The 19,998-nt window shown below is 44.0% G+C and overlaps 1 protein-coding gene across 14 annotated transcripts in view; it reads left to right on the top strand.

Annotated features, from left to right (window-relative positions):
• Caln1 (calneuron 1) overlaps positions 1 to 19,998 on the top strand; it is a 491,884-nt gene that overhangs the window by 163,129 nt on the left and 308,757 nt on the right. The window contains exon 4 of one of the 14 annotated variants that reach the window (XM_063271560.1): positions 2,178 to 2,554. Coding sequence (XP_063127630.1) covers positions 2,178 to 2,281 — 104 coding nt within the window. The 3' untranslated portion in view covers positions 2,282 to 2,554. 14 annotated transcript variants of the gene reach the window in all.

Here is a 19,998-nt window from a genome sequence, read left to right as displayed (position 1 = left end):
GGTTGTAGCAAACACACACAACCTTTGGTTTCATCCTCAGGAACACTATCTGCCCCTACTTTGAGATGGGGTCTATCTCAGGCTTGGAGCTCTTCAAGTAGGCTGTCTGGAGTCAAACTCAGGGCCTCATGCTGGCCTTGCCAATGGGCCACATCCTCAGCTACTGAATTGAATTTTGATGCAGATTAAAAGGTTGCATCCGCTCTGCAGGTTTCCATTACACCCTGAAGTATCTGAGCACTCTGACTAGCTAGTAAAAGTCAGAGTGACCATTGGCTCAAGATCCTGGCTCTAAGAACCAACCCAAGGGAGGAGTGTAAAGAGAGCAGGAGGAATGGTCATACAGTCTCAGAAAAAAGGAGCTGTGTTCCCACTTCTCCCTGGCCTCAGGGGGTCTGTGAATCTAAGTTTCAACTTGTAATGATGAGTCAAAACTAATTACTTCATTAGCGTGTGTGTGTGTGTGTGTGTGTGTGTGTGTGTGTGTGTGTGTGTGTGTGGTGGAGGTACGTACATGTAAGTATGGCTTGTGTACTTGTCGGGAGGCCAGAGAAAGCATTGGGTATCCCATCACTCTTGGCCTTATTTCTTTGAGGCAAGGTGTCTCAATGGAGTTGGAGTTTCTGTTTTCTGGCTATCTAGGAAGCTGGTAGACCCCAATGGTCTTCCCTTCTGCACCATCCTCAGTGCTGGGCTTACAAGTGTGCACATGACCATGCTTGGCTGGCCCTGTGGACACTGGGATCTGAACGCCCACCCATTCTTATGCAGCGAGTGGGCTTTACCACCTGGCTGTGTCTCCAGCCCCTTCACTGGGATTTTGAAAATGAAGAAAACAATCAATGATGTCTGTATTAGGTACTTTTTTTCATTGCTGCAACAAAATGGCTGTGTGTGTGTGTGTGTGTGTGTGTGTGTGTGTGTGTGTGTGTGTAACAGTTTAAGGAGAGTGGATTTATTCTGGTTCATCCTTTAAGCATACAGTCCATCATGGCGAGGAAGGCATGGCAGCATGACCATGAGGCTGCTCACATTGCACCCGCAGTCAGGAAGCAGAGAGAGATGAATGCTGGTGCTCTCAGCTCACTGTCTCCTTTTCATGCTTTCCAGGACCCCAACCTGAAGTTGATGTGAGTCATTCTACCTCAATTATCCTAATCAAGAAAACACCTTACAGGCATTCCTGGGTGGCTAACTTAATTTAAATAACCCCTCACAGCCATGCCCAGAGGCTTGTTCCCCTGAGTGATTTTATGTCCTGTCAAGTCTACAATCAGTATTAATCATCCCAGTATAATCCATCCAATCATCCGGACACACATCCAGCAAATATGTATTTAATGATGACACTGTTCTCACTTTCTAATATAAGGAAGAAGGCAGAAGAATTCCCACACCTGATATGGCTCAAAGACCCTGGTAGTGGGATGTGCTGTATGTGCTAATAAGATGGTTATTCATTTGCAGAATAATGGATGGAATAGGCAAGTATTGTGTTCAGTGAAATAAGTCAGACTCAGACATATCTCATGTTTTTGCCCATCTGCGGGGTCTAGATTTAAAAATATATGACATCAAAGTAGAGCGGACACCACTTGGGGAAAGCAAGGGGACCACGAAGGAGGTGTAATAGTCAACTTTGTCAACTTACTGAAACCTAGAATCACCTGGGAAGAGAGTCTCTGCTACACTGGCTTGGCCAGTGGACACCTCTGTAAGGGATTGTCTTGACTGTTTATGTGGGAAGACCCAACCTCCTATGGTGGGCGGTGCCATTCCCTAGTCAGGAGGTGCGCGAATTGTGAAATAATGGAGACGTCAAGCTGAGAACAAGTAAGTCAGAAAATGCACATGCATGCACCCGTTCCTCACTGCTCTTTGACTGTGAATGTCTGCAACCAGCCCTCTCGAGCGCCTGCCTTGGCTCCACTAATATGATGAACTGTTACCTGGAGCTGCAAGCAGGAATAGACTCCTTTCTCCCCTAATTTGCTTTCTGTCAGGGTCTTTTATCAAAGCAATAGAAACAAAACTGGAACAGGAGGGGAGGAAAAACAGAGTGTAAAAAAGGGAGGGCGAATGTGAACAAAATACATAATATACTCGAATGAAAATGTCATAATAAAATCTAATATATAGATTTTTTGCCATCTTCTTGCTGTCACCATGGTGTGAAGGAAGGTTCTGGAAGACGCTCTCAAGAGCATCAACAACACTGAGGAGAGAGGCAAACGCCAGGTCCTCATCAGGCCGTGTTCCAAAGTCATCGTTCGGTTCTTAACTGTGAGGACGAAGCATGGGTACATTGGTGATTTCAAGTTCATTGATGATTACGGAGCTGGGAAGATCGTTGTGAACATCACAGGAAGGCTGAACAAGAGTAGAGTTATAAGCCCTAGATTTGATGTTCAACTCAAAGACCTGGAGAAATGGCAGAACAATCTGCTCCCATCACAGCAGTTTGGCTTCATTGTGCTGACAACCTCAGCTGGCATCATGGACCATGATGAGGCAAGACGAAAACATACAGGAGGGAAGATCCTGGGATTCTTTTTATTAAAGTGTAAAGCATAAATCAAAAGCCTCTGTGGACTGTGAAAAAAATCACAGTGTGTGTGTGTGTGTGTGTGTGTGTGTGTGTGTGTGTGTGTGTGTGTATGTATGTATGTATGTATGTATGTATGTATGATGTATATAAAACAATTTAGAGCCAAAGACTGGTTAGCTCAGCTGGTTGAGTGTTTGCCTGGCAAACAGAAGCCCTGGGTTCTAGCAGCTATAATCTGAGTGGATGAGGAGAAATGGGTGGACCAGAAAGTAAGGTTGAAGCTGGGCCTAGGGCCATGGGCTTTGTCCCAGTTACTCAAGTTGGATGAGGCAGGAGGAATAAAAGTTCAACTCTGCCTGTGTTTCAAAGTGAGTTCATGACCGACCAGTCTGGGAAAAATAAGTAAAAAGAAGACTGGAGATGTAGTTCAATGGCAGAGCACTTGTCTATTCAGCAAGGGGCTTGGGGCGTGGCCCAGTGGTAGAATGCTTGCCTAGACTCCCCCAGTATGGGGTTGGGGGTGTGGCCCAGTGGTAGAACACTTGATTTGCCATATTCTATACCAAAAAATAAAGGAAAGCTAAACTTGGCAACTCAGGGTACAAGGTGATGAGGTTTAGACTTTAGTGCAGGCTTTGGGGGGGATGTTTGAAGCTTTTCTGAGCTCAGAATACAGCCTGCACTCCAAACCATTTTGTTTGGTCCTAGTGACGTCAGTGGTATGAGCAAGATAAGCTATGGGTGAGCAGAGGGACCTTGGCAAACAGTCAAGGCTCAAGACAGACCAGTCCTGTCTAGATTGCCATTGGGTGAAAAGTGTGTGCATGTAAGTCTGATGATCTTAGTTCAAGCCCTGGGAGAGACCTCTGTTGTCCTCTGATCTCTACATATAACGTTCTGTGCCTGCACTCACATACGTCCACCATACATACATTCACACCATAATGATACATTCTTTTTCAAAAGTCAACCCTTTGTTCTCAGAGAAGACAGAAAATGGTAGCCCCAAAGATGTACCTGTATGACTTATCCTCTGGGTCCCATTGTTCCTTGAATTGCTATCTTCTGATTCTCATGGCTGCCCAATTAAGTCCTGGCCATCTGTACTGGCTGGTTTTGTGTGTCAACTGGACACAAACTAGATTTATCAGGAAGGGAGGAGGAAATGACTCCATGAGATCCAGCTGTAAGGCATTTTCCCAACTAATGATCAACGGGGGAGGGCTAGGCGGTTCTGGGTGGTGTCATCCCTGGGCTGGTGGTGCCAGTAAGCAGCACCCACTCCATGGTCTCTGCATCAGCTTCTGTTCTGACTTCCTCCAACGATGAAGTAGATCTGGTGATGTCGACTGCTGAACAAACCTTTCCTCCACAACTTGCTTTTTGGTCATGGTGGTTTTTTATTTTTTTGTTGTTGTTGTTTTTTTGTTTTTGTTTTTGTTTTTTTCCGAACCAATAGAAATTCTAAGACACTGTCTTTATTTTCACTGTATAAGAACCTAACAGAGTTTAAGTCCCTGTCCCGAGGTTGCTTTTTTTTTTTTCCTTAGTGGAATAGAGTTACAGGAGGGCATCAGGGATGCTGAAGCTGTCAGATTGTGCGTGGACACACTGGCATTGAAGGAAAGACCTTGGGTTTTCCTTGTTTGCAGAAGCCCTGTTTTACTGACATTGGGGATGGGTCTCAGGGAAACATTACTGTTGAGTTAGCTTTACCTCCTCTGCCCAGCTTGTGACTTTCCCAGACTTTTGACTTCCTTGAGCCCAGATCTCCCACTCTCCTCTTCTCTTCTCTTCCTCCTTTCTTTCTTTCCTTCCCTTGATTTCTGTCCCAGTTTGCTTTTCTGTTGCTGTGATAGATTGCCATGACCAAAAGCAACCAGAGGAGGGAAAGATTTATGTGGCTTCATATCCTGACCACAGCCCGTCATTGAGGGACGGGAGGTCAGGAACTGAAGCAGAAGCACAGGCCATGGAGGAGCATTACTGACTGGCGCTGACTGTGCCCTCCCACACAAATCATTAATCTAAAAAAAAAAGTCCCCCAGGCATCCTCCCAAGCTAGTCTGATGCAGGCAGTTTTTTATTTGAGATTCCCCTTTTCTAGGTGACTCTGGTGACAAGATGACAAAAACTCACTGCCACCTTTTCCTTCATTCCCTTCTCTTTCCTTCCTTTATTCTTCTCTTCCCTCCCATTCCTCCTCCCTCCTTCCCTCCCTCCATCCACTGGGATTGAACCTTGTACATGCTAGGCAAGTCCTCCACTGCAAAAGCCACTTCCAGCTTCTGAAACAGAGTCCCCACTCAGTAGCTCAGGCTGTCCTCGAACTCATGACCCTCCTACCTCAGCCTCCCAAGTACTGGAACTACAGGCATGTGTTACACGGCTGGCGAAGCCCTGATTTCTTTATCTGGCAAAGGACGTTGGCACTGTTTGTCTGGCCTCTCTTCTGTGGTATGATGGCTTCAAGACCTGGGCTCAGGCTGGTGTCTGCTCATTTGCCCAGGAAGTCAGAGTTACCGAGGCTCTGGGCTAGAGATTAGGCAGGGTATTGGTCTTATACCAGCAGTGTTAGAGAACCAGGTAGGGGAGCCCCAGGCTGGGCCTCACTGCAGGCCAAGTGATCCATGTGCACGTCTCTGTGTGATCCAGTCATTTGGAACTGTATACTCTCTGTTCTGGAACATAGGCCCCTATGGTTAGCCAGTATCCCTTTAAGGAAGAAATTTGTGACCCACTCCACTTATGTGATTTCTCACTATTTTGTCTAGCCTTCCCTTGATTTAAAAGACATTGTATATATCTTTCTGTTATATCTCGAGACATTCTAACCTTAAACATATAAACATATCCTTCCAGAAACGTGCCCTACAGCAACGAAGTTTAGCCTACTGTGGACTATCCTGAGTCTCGGTGATTGGGATTTTATTTTTATTTTTATGAGGGGTGTGTGTATCCATAGAGGCCAGAAGGGTACTGGGTCCCCTGGAACAAGAGTTACAAGAGGGCATGGGACACCTCATATAGATGCCCCTAAGCACAAAGGTCTCATTTTTTGGGTCCTCTCAGGTTGAGTGCTCTTAACAGCACTAGCATCTCTCTATTTTTGCTGCCCTCATTGGGGCCTTTAATGCCATTCCATTTTTAACCACTCTGTTATGATTATAAATTGAATTATAATCTGAAATGTCTCCCATGAGCTTATGTTTTGAATAATTATCTTCAGTTCGTGGCACAGTTTTGGGACACCATGGAACCTGTAAGTGCTTAGCTGGAGGAAGTGGGTCCTTGTAGGGGGAGCATCTCGTTGCTGCGATGAAATACCTGCAATGACCAATTGAAAAAGGAGGAAGCTTTGACTCAGGTCCATCGTTACTTGGCATCTTCGTTTTAGGGCGTAGGGTGAGGAAGAAGATCGGGGAGAAGCCTGTGGTAAAGAAAGCCACTTCACCTCAAGGGGGCTGGGAAACAGAAACCGCAGTGTGTGTGTGTGTGTGTGTGTGTGTGTGTGTGTGTGTGTGTGTGTGTGTGTTCATCATCTGTCTGCAGGTGCACTCAGAGACCAGGGGAGCGTCAGATTCTCTAGAGCTGGAAGTACAAACAACTGTGAACCACTTGACACAGGTGCTGGGGACTGAACTGAAGTCTGTTCCTCTGCAAGAAGAGTGGTTTTCGTCCTTAACCACTGAGCCATCTCTTCAATCCCATCAACTTTTTCATACCTCACATCATCATCATCATCATCACCACTATTGTTAGTATTTGTAGAACCATGGCAGTATTCTCATCTCTGCCATTTCAAACATTAAAATGTGTCCTGTGAGATGGGTACTGAACCTGCTTTGTGGAAGGAAAAAAAACCCTAATGATGCTTTTTAGCTTTTAAAAATTATTCCAAATGAAAGCAAAGCACCAACACCTGCGAGGGACAAATCTGAGAGATGCCCCATTTGTGCCCATCACAGATTGTTTTCGGTTCTCGTTTCCTTCCTGTTGCTAGGACAAATGGCACACGACCCAAAGCGACTCATGGGAGGAAAGGATTGATTTCAACTTACAGGTCACAGTTCATCTCTGAGGAAAATTATGGTGAAGCTCAAGCAAGAACTGGAAGGCTGGGCTCCTTGAAACATTTCCTCTAATCAAGGGATTCACAGCCAATGGGGCACAGTAGAAAGCATTAAGGAATTTGCTTCCTGGTTCACTCTCTGGCTGATGCTTAGTTAACTCAGGTCAGACTACTTAGGGAATGATGCCGCTTACAGTGGACTAGGTCCTCTTACATGGATTAACAGTCAGGACAATCCTATACAGATATGCACACATTTCTACCTGATCTGGGTAATCCCTCAGTTGAGGCTGCCTTCTCAGGTGCCTTTATGAGGTGTCAAGTTGACGGTTAAGGCTAGCTAGGACACTAGTTTTTTAGTAGTGTTTATCTAGTTATGCAAGACTAGTAACTTGCAATAAAGTAACTTAATTGAATCTCAAGGCAAAGTGTTAAACTAAAATATTCCAATTCAGCAAAAATGAAGGAAGAATCAGCTTTGTCAGGGAGAGCTTTACATGCTAGGCAGAAGTTGGAGGCACTAAAAATTGTTCGGCTCTGGGGTTGGGGATTTAGCTCAGTGGTAGAGCGCTTGCCTAGGAAGCGCAAGGCCCTGGGTTCGGTCCCCAGCTCCAAAAAAAAGAACCAAAAAAAAAAAAAAATTGTTCGGCTCTACTCTGGTAGCTGAAGAGAAGAATGGTAGACATGATGAAGTACTGTCCATGCATAAGTGTATATGTATGAGATCAGAGGAAAGTAAAACCATGCCCTCCATAGGGGTTGGCAGCAGATCCACAAGGAATGATCTAGACAGTTTGATGATTAAGCAATGACTTAAGGACTAGATGTTCAGTATAAATAGGCACAGCCTGGGCCCTATAAGAACACATATCAACAATATCATGTAGCACGTGGCTTCAACTACCCCACTTTTAGCTCTGGGGGACCATGCAACCAGCCCTGCCCAGGTTCCCTCAGAGGAAAGCTACCCTCACACATTAAATTATTTCTATATGCTTTTTAGCTCAATGGTTGGACACTTCTAAGCCTCTCGTGGCGAATGTGCCCTTATCTTTTTTTTTTTTTTTTTGGGATTACCATGAATCTATATATATATATATTTTTTTTTATTAACTTGAGTATTTCTTATATACATTTCGAATGTTATTCCCTTTCCCGGTTTCCGGGCAAACATCCCCCTCCCCCCTCCCCTTCCTTATGGGTGCTCCCCTCCCAACCCTCCCCCCATTGCCGCCCTCCCCCCATAGTCTAGTTCACTGGGGGTTCAGTCTTAGCAGGACCCAGGGCTTCCCCTTCCACTGGTGCTCTTACTAGGATATTCATTGCTACCTATGGGGACAGAGTCCAGGGTCAGTCCATGTATAGTCTTTAGGTAGTGGCTTAGTCCCTGGAAGCTCTGGTTGCTTGGCATTGTTGTACTTTTGGGGTCTCGAGCCCCTTCAAGCTCTTCCAGTTCTTTCTCTGATTCCTTCAATAGGGGACCTATTCTCAGTTCAGTGGTTTGCTGCTGGCATACGCCTCTATATTTGCTGTATTCTGGCTGTGTCTCTCAGGAGCGATCTACATCCGGCTCCTGTCGGTCTGCACTCCTTTGCTTCATCCATCTTGTCTAATTGGGTGGCTGTATATGTATGGGCCACATGTGGGGCAGGCTCTGAATGGGTGTTCCTTCAGTCTCTGTTTTAATCTTTGCCTCTCCCTTCCCTGCCAAGGGTATTCTTTTTCCTCATTTAAAGAAGGAGTGAAGCATTCACATTTTGATCATCCGTCTTGAGTTTCGTTTGTTCTAGGGATCTAGGGTAATTCAAGCATTTGGGCTAATAGCCACTTATCAATGAGTGCATACCATGTATGTCTTTCTGTGATTGGGTTAGCTCACTCAGGATGATATTTTCCAGTTCCAACCATTTGCCTACGAATTTCATAAACTCGTTGTTTTTGATAGCTGAGTAATATTCCATTGTGTAGATGTACCACATTTTCTGTATCCATTCCTCTGTTGAAGGGCATCTGGGTTCTTTCCATTTTCTGGCTATTATAAATAAGGCTGCGATGAACATAGTGGAGCACGTGTCTCTTTTATATGTTGAGGCATCTTTTGGGTATATGCCCAAGAGAGGTATAGCTGGATCCTCAGGCAGTTCAATGTCCAATTTTCTGAGGAACCTCCAGACTGATTTCCAGAATGGTTTTACCAGTCTGCAATCCCACCAACAATGGAGGAGTGTTCCTCTTTCTCCACATCCTCGCCAGCATCTGCTGTCACCTGAGTTTTTGATCTTAGCCAATCGCACTGGTGTGAGGTGAAATCTCAGGGTTGTTTTGATTTGCATTTCCCTTATGACTAAAGATGTTGAACATTTCTTTAGGTGTTTCTCAGCCATTCGGCATTCCTCAGCTGTGAATTCTTTGTTTAGCTCTGAACCCCATTTTTTAATAGGGTTATTTGTTTCCCTGCGGTCTAACTTCTTGAGTTCTTTGTATATTTTGGATATAAGGCCTCTATCTGTTGTAGGATTGGTAAAGATCTTTTCCCAATCTGTTGGTTGCCGTTTTGTCCTAACCACAGTGTCCTTTGCCTTACAGAAGCTTTGCAGTTTTATGAGATCCCATTTGTCGATTCTTGATCTTAGAGCATAAGCCATTGGTGTTTTGTTCAGGAAATTTTTTCCAGTGCCCATGTGTTCCAGATGCTTCCCTAGTTTTTCTTCTATTAGTTTGAGTGTGTCTGGTTTGATGTGGAGGTCCTTGATCCACTTGGACTTAAGCTTTGTACAGGGTGATAAGCATGGATCGATCTGCATTCTTCTACATGTTGCCCTCCAGTTGAACCAGCACCATTTGCTGAAAATGCTATCTTTTTTCCATTGGATGGTTTTGGCTCCTTTGTCAAAAATCAAGTGACCATAGGTGTGTGGGTTCATTTCTGGGTCTTCAATTCTATTCCATTGGTCTATCTGTCTGTCTCTGTACCAATACCATGCAGTTTTTATCACTATTGCTCTGTAATACTGCTTGAGTTCAGGGATAGTGATTCCCCCTGAAGTTCTTTTATTGTTGAGGATAGCTTTAGCTATCCTGGGTTTTTTGTTATTCCAGATGAATTTGCAAATTGTTCTGTCTAACTCTTTGAAGAATTGGATTGGTATTTTGATGGGGATTGCATTGAATCTGTAGATTGCTTTTGGTAAAATGGCCATTTTTACTATATTAATCCTGCCAATCCATGAGCATGGGAGATCTTTCCATCTTCTGAGGTCTTCTTCAATTTCTTTCCTCAGTGTCTTGAAGTTCTTATTGTACAGATCTTTTACTTGCTTGGTTAAAGTCACACCGAGGTACTTTATATTATTTGGGTCTATTATGAAGGGTGTCGTTTCCCTAATTTCTTTCTCGGCTTGTTTCTCTTTTGTATAGAGGAAGGCAACTGATTTATTTGAGTTAATTTTATACCCAGCCACTTTGCTGAAGTTGTTTATCAGCTTTAGTAGTTCTCTGGTGGAACTTTTGGGATCACTTAAATATACTATCATGTCATCTGCAAATAGTGATATTTTGACCTCTTCTTTTCCGATCTGTATCCCTTTGATCTCCTTTTGTTGTCTGATTGCTCTGGCTAGAACTTCAAGAACTATATTGAATAAGTAGGGAGAGAGTGGGCAGCCTTGTCTAGTACCTGATTTTAGTGGGATTGCTTCAAGTTTCTCTCCATTTAGTTTAATGTTAGCAACTGGTTTGCTGTATATGGCTTTTACTATGTTTAGGTATGGGCCTTGAATACCTATTCTTTCCAGGACTTTTATCATGAAGGGGTGTTGAATTTTGTCAAATGCTTTCTCAGCATCTAATGAAATGATCATGTGGTTCTGTTCTTTCAGTTTGTTTATATGATGGATCACGTTGATGGTTTTCCGTATATTAAACCATCCCTGCATGCCTGGGATGAAGCCTACTTGATCATGGTGGATGATTGTTTTGATGTGCTCTTGAATTCGGTTTGCCAGAATTTTATTGAGTATTTTTGCGTCGATATTCATAAGGGAAATTGGTCTGAAGTTCTCTTTCTTTGTTGTGTCTTTGTGTGGTTTAGGTATAAGAGTAATTGTGGCTTCGTAGAAGGAATTCGGTAGGGCTCCATCTGTTTCAATTTTGTGGAATAGTTTGGATAATATTGGTATGAGGTCTTCTATGAAGGTTTGATAGAATTCTGCACTAAACCCGTCTGGACCTGGGCTCTTTTTGGTTGGGAGACCTTTAATGACTGCTTCTATTTCCTTAGGAGTTATGGGGTTGTTTAACTGGTTTATCTGTTCCTGATTTAACCTCGATACCTGGTATCTGTCTAGGAAATTGTCCATTTCCTGAAGATTTTCAAATTTTGTTGAATATAGGTTTTTATAGTAAGATCTGATGATTTTTTGAATTTCCTCCGAATCTGTAGTTATGTCTTCCTTTTCATTTCTGATTTTGTTAATTTGGACACACTCTCTGTGTCCTCTCGTTAGTCTGGCTAAGGGTTTATCTATCTTGTTGATTTTCTCAAAGAACCAACTTTTGGTTCTGTTGATTCTTTCTATGGTCCTTTTTGTTTCTACTTGGTTGATTTCAGCTCTGAGTTTGATTATTTCCTGCCTTCTACTCCTCCTGGGTGTATTTGCTTCTTTTTGTTCTAGAGCTTTTAGGTGTGCTGTCAAGCTGCTGACATATGCTCTTTCCTGTTTCTTTCTGCAGGCACTCAGCGCTATGAGTTTTCCTCTTAGCACAGCTTTCATTGTGTCCCATAAGTTTGAGTATGTTGTATCTTCATTTTCATTAAATTCTAAAAAGTTTTTAATTTCTTTCTTTATTTCTTCCTTGACCAGGTTATCATTGAGTAGAGCATTGTTCAATTTCCACGTATATGTGGGCATTCTTCCCTTATTGTTATTGAAGACCAGTTTTAGGCCGTGGTGGTCCGATAGCACGCATGGGATTATTTCTATCTTTCTGTACCTGTTGAGGCCCGTTTTTTGACCAATTATATGGTCAATTTTGGAGAAAGTACCATGAGGAGCTGAGAAGAAGGTATATCCTTTTGCTTTAGGATAGAATGTTCTATAAATATCCGTTAAGTCCATTTGGCTCATGACTTCTCTTAGTCTGTCTACATCACTGTTTAATTTCTGTTTCCATGATCTGTCCATTGATGAGAGTGGGGTGTTGAAATCTCCCACTATTATTGTGTGAGGTGCAATGTGTGTTTTGAGCTTTAGTAAGGTTTCTTTTACGTATGTAGGTGCCCTTGTATTTGGGGCATAGATATTTAGGATTGAGAGTTCATCTTGGTTGATTTTTCCTTTGATGAATATGAAGTGTCCTTCCTTATCTTTTTTGATGACTTTTAGTTGGAAATTGATTTTATTTGATATTAGAATGGCTACTCCAGCTTGCTTCTTCTGACCATTTGCTTGGAAAGTTGTTTTCCAGCCTTTCACTCTGAGGTAGTGTCTGTCTTTGTCTCTGAGGTGTGTTTCCTGTAGGCAGCAGAATGCAGGGTCCTCGTTGCGTATCCAGTTTGTTAATCTATGTCTTTTTATTGGGGAGTTGAGGCCATTGATATTGAGAGATATTAAGGAATAGTGATTATTGCTTCCCGTTATATTCATATTTGGATGTGAGGTTATGTTTGTGTGCTTTCATTCTCTTTGTTTTGTTGCCAAGACGATTAGTTTCTTGCTTCTTCTAGGGTATAGCTTGCCTCCTTATGTTGGGCTTTACCATTTATTATCCTTTGTAGTGCTGGATTTGTAGAAAGATATTGTGTAAATTTGGTTTTGTCATGGAATATCTTGGTTTCTCCATCAATGTTAATTGAGAGTTTTGCTGGATACAGTAACCTGGGCTGGCATTTGTGTTCTCTTAGGGTCTGTATATCATCAGTCCAGGATCTTCTGGCCTTCATAGTTTCTGGCGAGAAGTCTGGTGTGATTCTGATAGGTCTCCCTTTATATGTTACTTGACCTTTTTCCCTTACTGCTTTTAATATTCTTTCTTTATTTTGTGCGTTTGGTGTTTTGACAATTATGTGACGGGAGGTGTTTCTTTTCTGGTCCAATCTGTTTGGAGTTCTGTAGGCTTCATGTATGTCTATGGGTATCTCTTTTTTTAGGTTAGGGAAGTTTTCTTCTATGATTTTGTTGAAGATATTTACTGGTCCTTTGAGCTGGTAGTCTTCACTCTCTTCTATACCTATTATCCTTAGGTTTGATCTTCTCATTGAGTCCTGGATTTCCTGTATGTTTTGGACCAGTAGCTTTTTCCGCTTTACATTATCTTTGACAGTTGAGTCAATGATTTCTATGGAATCTTCTGCTCCTGAGATTCTCTCTTCCATCTCTTGTATTCTGTTGGTGAAGCTTGTATCTACAGCTCCTTGTCTCTTCTTTTGGTTTTCTATATCCAGGGTTGTTTCCATGTGTTCTTTCTTGATTGCTTCTATTTCCATTTTTAATTCCTTCAACTGTTTGATTGTGTTTTCCTGGAATTCTTTCAGGGATTTTTGCGATTCCTCTCTGTAGGCTTTTACTTGTTTATTAATGTTTTCCTGTGCTTCCCTAAGTGTGTTCATGTCTTTCTTGAAGTCCTCCAGCATCATGATCAAATATGATTTTGAAACTAGATCTTGCTTTTCTGGTGTGTTTGGATATTCCATGTTTGTTTTGGTGGGAGAATTGGGCTCCGATGATGGCATGTAGTCTTGGTTTCTGTTGCTTGGGTTCCTGCGCTTGCCTCTCGCCATCAGATTATCTCTAGTGTTACTTTGTTCTGCTATTTCTGACAGTGGCTAGACTGTCCTATAAGCCTGTGTGTCAGGAGTGCTGTAGACCTGTTTTCCTCTCTTTCAGTCAGTTATGGGGACAGAGTGTTCTGCTTTCGGGCGTGTAGTTTTTCCTCTCTACAGGTCTTCAGCTGTTCCTGTGGGCCTGTGTCTTGAGTTCACCAGGCAGCTTTCTTGCAGCAGAAAATTTGGTCTTACCTGTGGTCCCGAGGCTCAGGTTCGCTCGTGGGGTGCTGCCCAGGGGCTCTCTGCAGCGGCAGCAACCAGGAAGACCTGTGCCGCCCCTTCCGGGAGCTTCAGTGCACCAGGGTTCCAGATGGTCTTTGGCTTTTTCCTCTGGCGTCCGAGATGTGTGTGCAGGGAGCAGTCTCTTCTGGTTTCCCAGGCTTGTCTGCCTCTCTGAAGGTTTAGCTCTCCCTCCCACGGGATTTGGGTGCAGAGAACTGTTTATCCGGTCTGTTTCCTTCAGGGTCCGGCGGTGTCTCTGGCAGGTGTCCTGCTGCTCCTGGGCCCTCCCCCACGGGAGCCCAGAGGCCTTATACAGTTTCCTCTTGGGCCAGGGATGTGGGCAGGGGTGAGCAGTGTTGGTGGTCTCTTCCGCTCTGCAGCCTCAGGAGTGCCCACCTGACCAGGCGGTTGGGTCTCTCTCTCACCGGGTCTAATGTGCCCTTATCTTTACTCCCAGCTCAACACAGCTAAATCTACCCTCAGCTTAATTGCATTTCTAATCTCTCACCTGCTACCCCAGGTCCAGTCGGAGGAGTGGCCAATGGCCTTTCCACCTGAGATCTCAAATGGCTGGTGGCTCTCTCTCTCCCTCTGAAACAGAGTGAATCTTTTCTTTTCCTCCATCTGCTAGCCCGCCTACAGGAAACTGGAAGTCATGCCTGTTCCACCCAACCATTGGCTGCTAGCATCGTTATTGATTGATCAAGAGCCAATTGGAGAACAGGACCTTCAGCGTTCATTTCTGATCAGAGCATCAGACCCACCCCCTACAATATCACAGTTTCAATTGTAGTGTCTCCCCTAGGCTCACGGCTTAAAACTTTGTTTTGAAGTTGAAGTAGGGACCACGAATTCTAGCTTCTCTCAAAGTCATCTTTGTGTGGATGTGGTAGTGCCTGCCTAGAATCATGGCACTTAGGAAGCAGAAGCAGCCAATGGGCCATCATGTGACATTGATTTATAATACCATCTTCTACAAAGTTTATGCTGGAGAACTGTATGATCCAGTCATAAAAAACTGAAAATAAAATCTTATAAAGTTTTGAGTGAGCTTGTAATTTTTGCAGTGGTCCATGTTGATAGCCATCCTGAGGCGTACATGACTCACGGACTTCATATTGAACATATCTGCTTTTTGGAGTTTTGAAGTGGAAACTTAAGGATTCTTTGGAAAAGTCGGTTGCATTGGATGGTGTTTTGCTGGGGCAAGCAAATGAAGGAATGTTTAGCTGAGGTGGTCACAGGTGAAAGGTTAAGGCAGAGTCATGAAGGATCATTTAGCTGAAAGCAGACCCAGGTGAAAGAATGTTCCGCTAAAGCAAGCATGTGCAAGGACACGTGATGAAAGATACTTTGCTAACAACACACACGTATTGATCTCCCTTAAATTTTGTAGTCGAGGTGCATTTGTCAGGACTCCACAGAGAGGAACACACCAAAAAAACTTCTGGTGGTGTGCTACAGTTTCTTGCCGCTTCCACAGACTCAAGTTGATTGGCAGAGTGATGTCAACTGAGACAGACACATGCACTGAGCCAAGACACATGTTGAGGCAAGACATGTGCTGAGGTAAGACCCATGGGGGACACAAGACGCCTGGAGAGAATATAAAAAGGACTCTATGGACAGTGATGGGGCGGGGCTGAGCTTGGCTTGCTTATTGAACTAGATGTACACTTGTTGATCTCACGACTTTGTTGATCTTTGCTTAGCTGAGAGCACCTTAGGGGAGGACTTCTGTCACTTCTCTGTGTTTCTTCTTCTGAGGCCTGGCAGTCTCTGTTAGGAAGTACAACCACTGCCGATTCTTGTTTGTTATCCTGACTCTACTGAACTGCACTGCTCATATACTTGTAGAGTGTTCTGAGTCGATCACAACCTGTGAACTGAACTGCTGATTTCCAGACAATCCAGTTGGGATTGTTCCAAAGAACCTTTCTAAACAGGTCCATTTCCCCCATATCCTTTCTTTTCCACTACGTCTGGTGGGTGGTGGACTACAAGGGCAGTTAAAGCATTTAAGAACCGTCATTAAAAATGAAGCTTGAAAAAATGAAAGTTACAGGGTTGGACATGCTAAAAAGAAATAGATGACAGTGGAGGGCCTTTAAAGGTTATAGGTGGCTAGTACTTCCCCCTTTATCCTCTGATTCCTGTGCATTGTGAGATGAAGGCTGGACACTGCTCAATTTCATCACGGCAATGTTCTGCTCAAGTGCATGGGCCCAGGCAACCTTGAACCAAGTCCTAAAGCTTGAAACTGTGATCCTAAATAAACATTCCTACCCTTAAGGGGTGTGTGTGTGTGTGTGTGTGTGTGTGTGTGTGTGTGTGTATTCTAAGACTTAGACTCTATCACGACATTGCTGTATTTGGGGGTCATTATGCACCTTGGATGTACATAAGTACAGACGTGAGGAGGAATCACAGGGACAGTTGATTCTAACTTGACCTTCAAGGATTACAGGAGACAAAGCTGAGATGTGATTGACAGATTTAATAACAGTGTCCGACACTAGAAGGAGTGATGTCTTAGAGCCCAGGGCTAACCGAGAAGCAAAGAGGCTTTCCACACTTAGGAATGTGCTAGCTCCCCTGATCCCCTGAGTAAAGTCCTCCACACCACACAGCCCAGTCACTGAGGGCCACTTAGCATCCCTTTCTGCTTCACCCAAGTGTGATGCATTCCGGTGGGACCACGTAGGGTTCCATCAGGAGGTCTATTTGAACCTGTGTTAGGAAAGTTTTATCTTGTAGAGCAATTTCTTTATAGACAGCCTTCAAAAAGAGATTGCTTTCTCTAGATGAAATTCTTTTCTTTATGCTCTTTTAAAAATAACACACCCCACACTCCCTTCCCCCTACTCAGCTGTCACACCCACCCCCCACCCCACACCCATAATACATATATGTGTACACACACACACACACACACACACACACACACACATTATGTTGAACACATTCCCCTACATATCCCACTGCACCTCTTTTTTCTGGTCCCCATAGCTGGTCCCCTTTGCTCCTTTAGTTTACTTCTGCCTCCATGGTATATATGCATATGTGACTTTATATATATTTATAAAACCTGGGAAATAAAAATGAGAGAAAATATATGATATTTGCCTTTCTAAAGTTGGCTTACTTCACTTAATATGATCATCTTCACATGTGTCCATTTTTCTGTAAGGAATGTAGCCTGGCTATTGACTCCTTTTTATTCCTTCCCAGCCATCATTAATAGTTACTGGAAATCTATGGATATCTAGGATCCAGGGTGTATGCAGGTGTCTGGGTTGGCTTTTGTCAATGTGACACAAACCTAGGCATGTTTAGAAAGAGGGGATTTTAATTGAGAAAATGCCTCCATAAGACCTATAGGCAAGACTGTGGGGGCATTGACTAATGATTGATCTGAGAGGGTGCAGCTGATAGCATAATCTTTGGAAGGGGCCTTGTTGGTTTTCTAGGTTTCAGGAACTTTCTGAGCCTTGTGGGTTTGTCTGCCTCCTGTGCTAATTGGTTTTCATCAACTTGACACAAATCTAGACCTACCTCAGAAGAGGGAATGTTAATTGAGAAAATGCCTCTTTAAGACTGGCCTATAGGTAAACCTGTAGGACTTTTTCTTGAGTAATGGTTGACATGGTAGAGCCCCAATTACTGTGGGTGATACCACCCCTGGGCAGGTGGTACTAGGTAATATAAAAAAGCAAAGACATGAGGAATGAGCCAATAAGCAGCATCACTCAATGACTTTTGCTTCAGCTCCTGCCTATGGGTTCCTGCCCTAACTTCCTTTCATTATGGACTGTGATGAAATTAACCCTTTCTTCCCTAAGTTGCTTTTGATCATGGTGTTTTAGTACAGCAAGAGAGACCCTAACTAAGACACCTTCTGGGCCTTGTAAGTTTCATCTACCTTCTTATTCTGTGAGTTTTATTGACTTCCTGAGTCCTAAGATTCTCCTTTTATCTAGGAAGAATTGTTTCGAGTTGAGGAAGTTACTCTGGCATCGCTCTCTTGAGTGCCCTGATAGAACATGTGATGTGTTCCCTCTGTGAGGGAGGCATCCACATTTGCATACAAGGCGATGGTAGTTTTGTGAGCATCTCAGGTTCATGAACAGTTTTCTATTTTGCTTGCCAGACAGGTTTTCCACTATGCAACGCATGGTGGCTCCAGCCCTCCTCCCCTACCCCCCTCCCCCGAATTCTAGGATTGCAAACATGAGCCACCACGCCCAGCTTCATGAACAGATTTCTGCTGCTATTTCTTTCCCTCTACCCTTTTGCCTTACAGAAACATACACAGTTGAAACTACGTGCCACAGGTATCCCGAGTGCTTGCTGAGGCTCCAGAAACAGCTTAGTTTGACTTTCTTGCAAAGAGCACATGGAAACGGGCAACACACAAGATGGTGTGACATTTTATGCCCTTTCGGTGTAAATTCTGCAAAATCAAGGCAGCACCAAGGGCTTCACTTCAAAATAGAACACGAGGAATTCTATACATTCAGAGACAGCTGTGTGTGACTTCCGTTGAGAGCATGTCTTTGGTACAGAAACTGGAAATGACCCCTTTTCCTACCTGGCTGATCTGTTTTGAAGATCAGTCGATGATCCAAAGGGGTGAAGTCTACAGCCCATTTCTTTTAAGTGGCCCTTTGGGGGTATCACTTCCTCTCCCCTGTCCCAGGGATGGGTAATTGGCACCTGAGGATCAAGTCAGTTGGAGGAAGCATCAAGAAAGATATGAAAAGCTAGACATTGTTCCTCCTTTGATTTGTCCTTCTGGCTCAGATAAGAAACTCCCTGGGCTCAGGGCAGGATCCTTCCTGTCTGTGATGAGAATATATCAAACACTGAGCTTGAGGCTTGAGGTAATTTCTTTGTTCTATGCTTGGTGGGCCCGTGAGAGACCGAGTTCAGAGAAGTGTTGGGAAAATCCTACTCTTTTGTGTGTGTGCATGGGGCATGGGTGTGTGTGTGTGTGTGTGTGTACGCGCGTGTGTATATATTCCTGTCATTTGGATTTATTTTTAATTTTATTTATTTATATGTATTTTTGACATAGAGTCTCCCACTATAACTTGGGTTATGGCTAAGGCTGCCCTAAACTGGTGGCAATCCTCCTGCTCCAGCCTCTCCAGAACTGAGATTTCAGGTGTGCGCCACTATGCCCACCTGAGGAAGTTGGTTCTTTTGTACCCTGTCAAATTCGTCAAGAAACTGACTGCGTGGCCTGGAGACACAGCTCATGTAGTACATGCCTGGCTCTGATGGCTCATTTCCCAGGTCCAGATATGACAATACTGGCTTGCTTTTCTAGCGCTTAGGAGGTGAAGGCAGGAGGATCAGCGTTCAAGGCCGTCCTCAGGAGGATCAGAGTTCGAGTCTATCCTCAACTCTGCAGCAGCTGAGGTCAGCCTACACTTTTTGAGATGCCGATTCAAAAACCATTAGTGTTCAGAAGAGTGTGCTGGGCATCTCCCTGGGCACAGTGATTACATTTCTTCCCTCTGGCATGTGTGAGGGAAGATAGGGATGGGTCACTTGGGCTTCCTTTGCCATGGCCAACTTGAAGGCACTGCCAGGTGGAATTTCCCATCCATCACCACCTGACTGGCCAGGAATGGACAGTCTTGTTTGAGAGCTACTTGGTTTTTCCACTGATGGCCTTTCCTGGTCCTTTTCAACTCTGCTTTGAGGAAGGGCACACACGGACGGCAGGTGGACTAAGACAAACCCAGTTCGCTCAGGTCTCCTGTCTCAGGGTGGAGATGTCGGAAGATTGAGCTGGGCAATGCCGAGAAGGAGCCTATCTTACTCCCTCGGCTCAGGGTTACTTATCTGAAGCCATAAGTGCAGGAACAGGCTCCGTGTTTTATTTCCATACTCCATAATAACTCATCTCGCCATAACTCATGTCTCCAGTGAAGGTGCTTTTCCTGGAGTTCTTATTCTTCTGTAGTGCAATAAAAACTCTATCACCACAGTGTTTGCAGCTCTGCCTGAGCCCTTAGTGCTGGAGCACTAAATCCAGCTCTCAATTGTAATAATTAAATCCCTCCCTGGTTTCTGGTGACAACTTGGTTCTCTGCCCAGTTCCTCACCCTCCTTTCTTGCTTCCTTTTTCTTTTTGAAGTGCTGGGGTTGGGATGTGTGTCTTTACTCATGCTAGGCAAGTGCCCTATGGCTGAGCCATTCCCTTGGCCCTTATCCTTTTGCTTATTTTTATTCATATGTGCGGGAAGTTATGTGTCTACAGGTGTCTGTGTGTGTCTGTGTGTGTGCACGCATGCGTGCACACACGTGCACATTTGTGTATGA

Source organism: Rattus norvegicus, chromosome 12, assembly GCF_036323735.1.
Source record: "Rattus norvegicus strain BN/NHsdMcwi chromosome 12, GRCr8, whole genome shotgun sequence".
Classification (NCBI taxonomy): Eukaryota; Metazoa; Chordata; class Mammalia; order Rodentia; family Muridae; genus Rattus; species Rattus norvegicus.
Note: the sequence above shows the minus strand (reverse complement) of the source record. Positions and strands in the feature narration are given on the sequence as shown.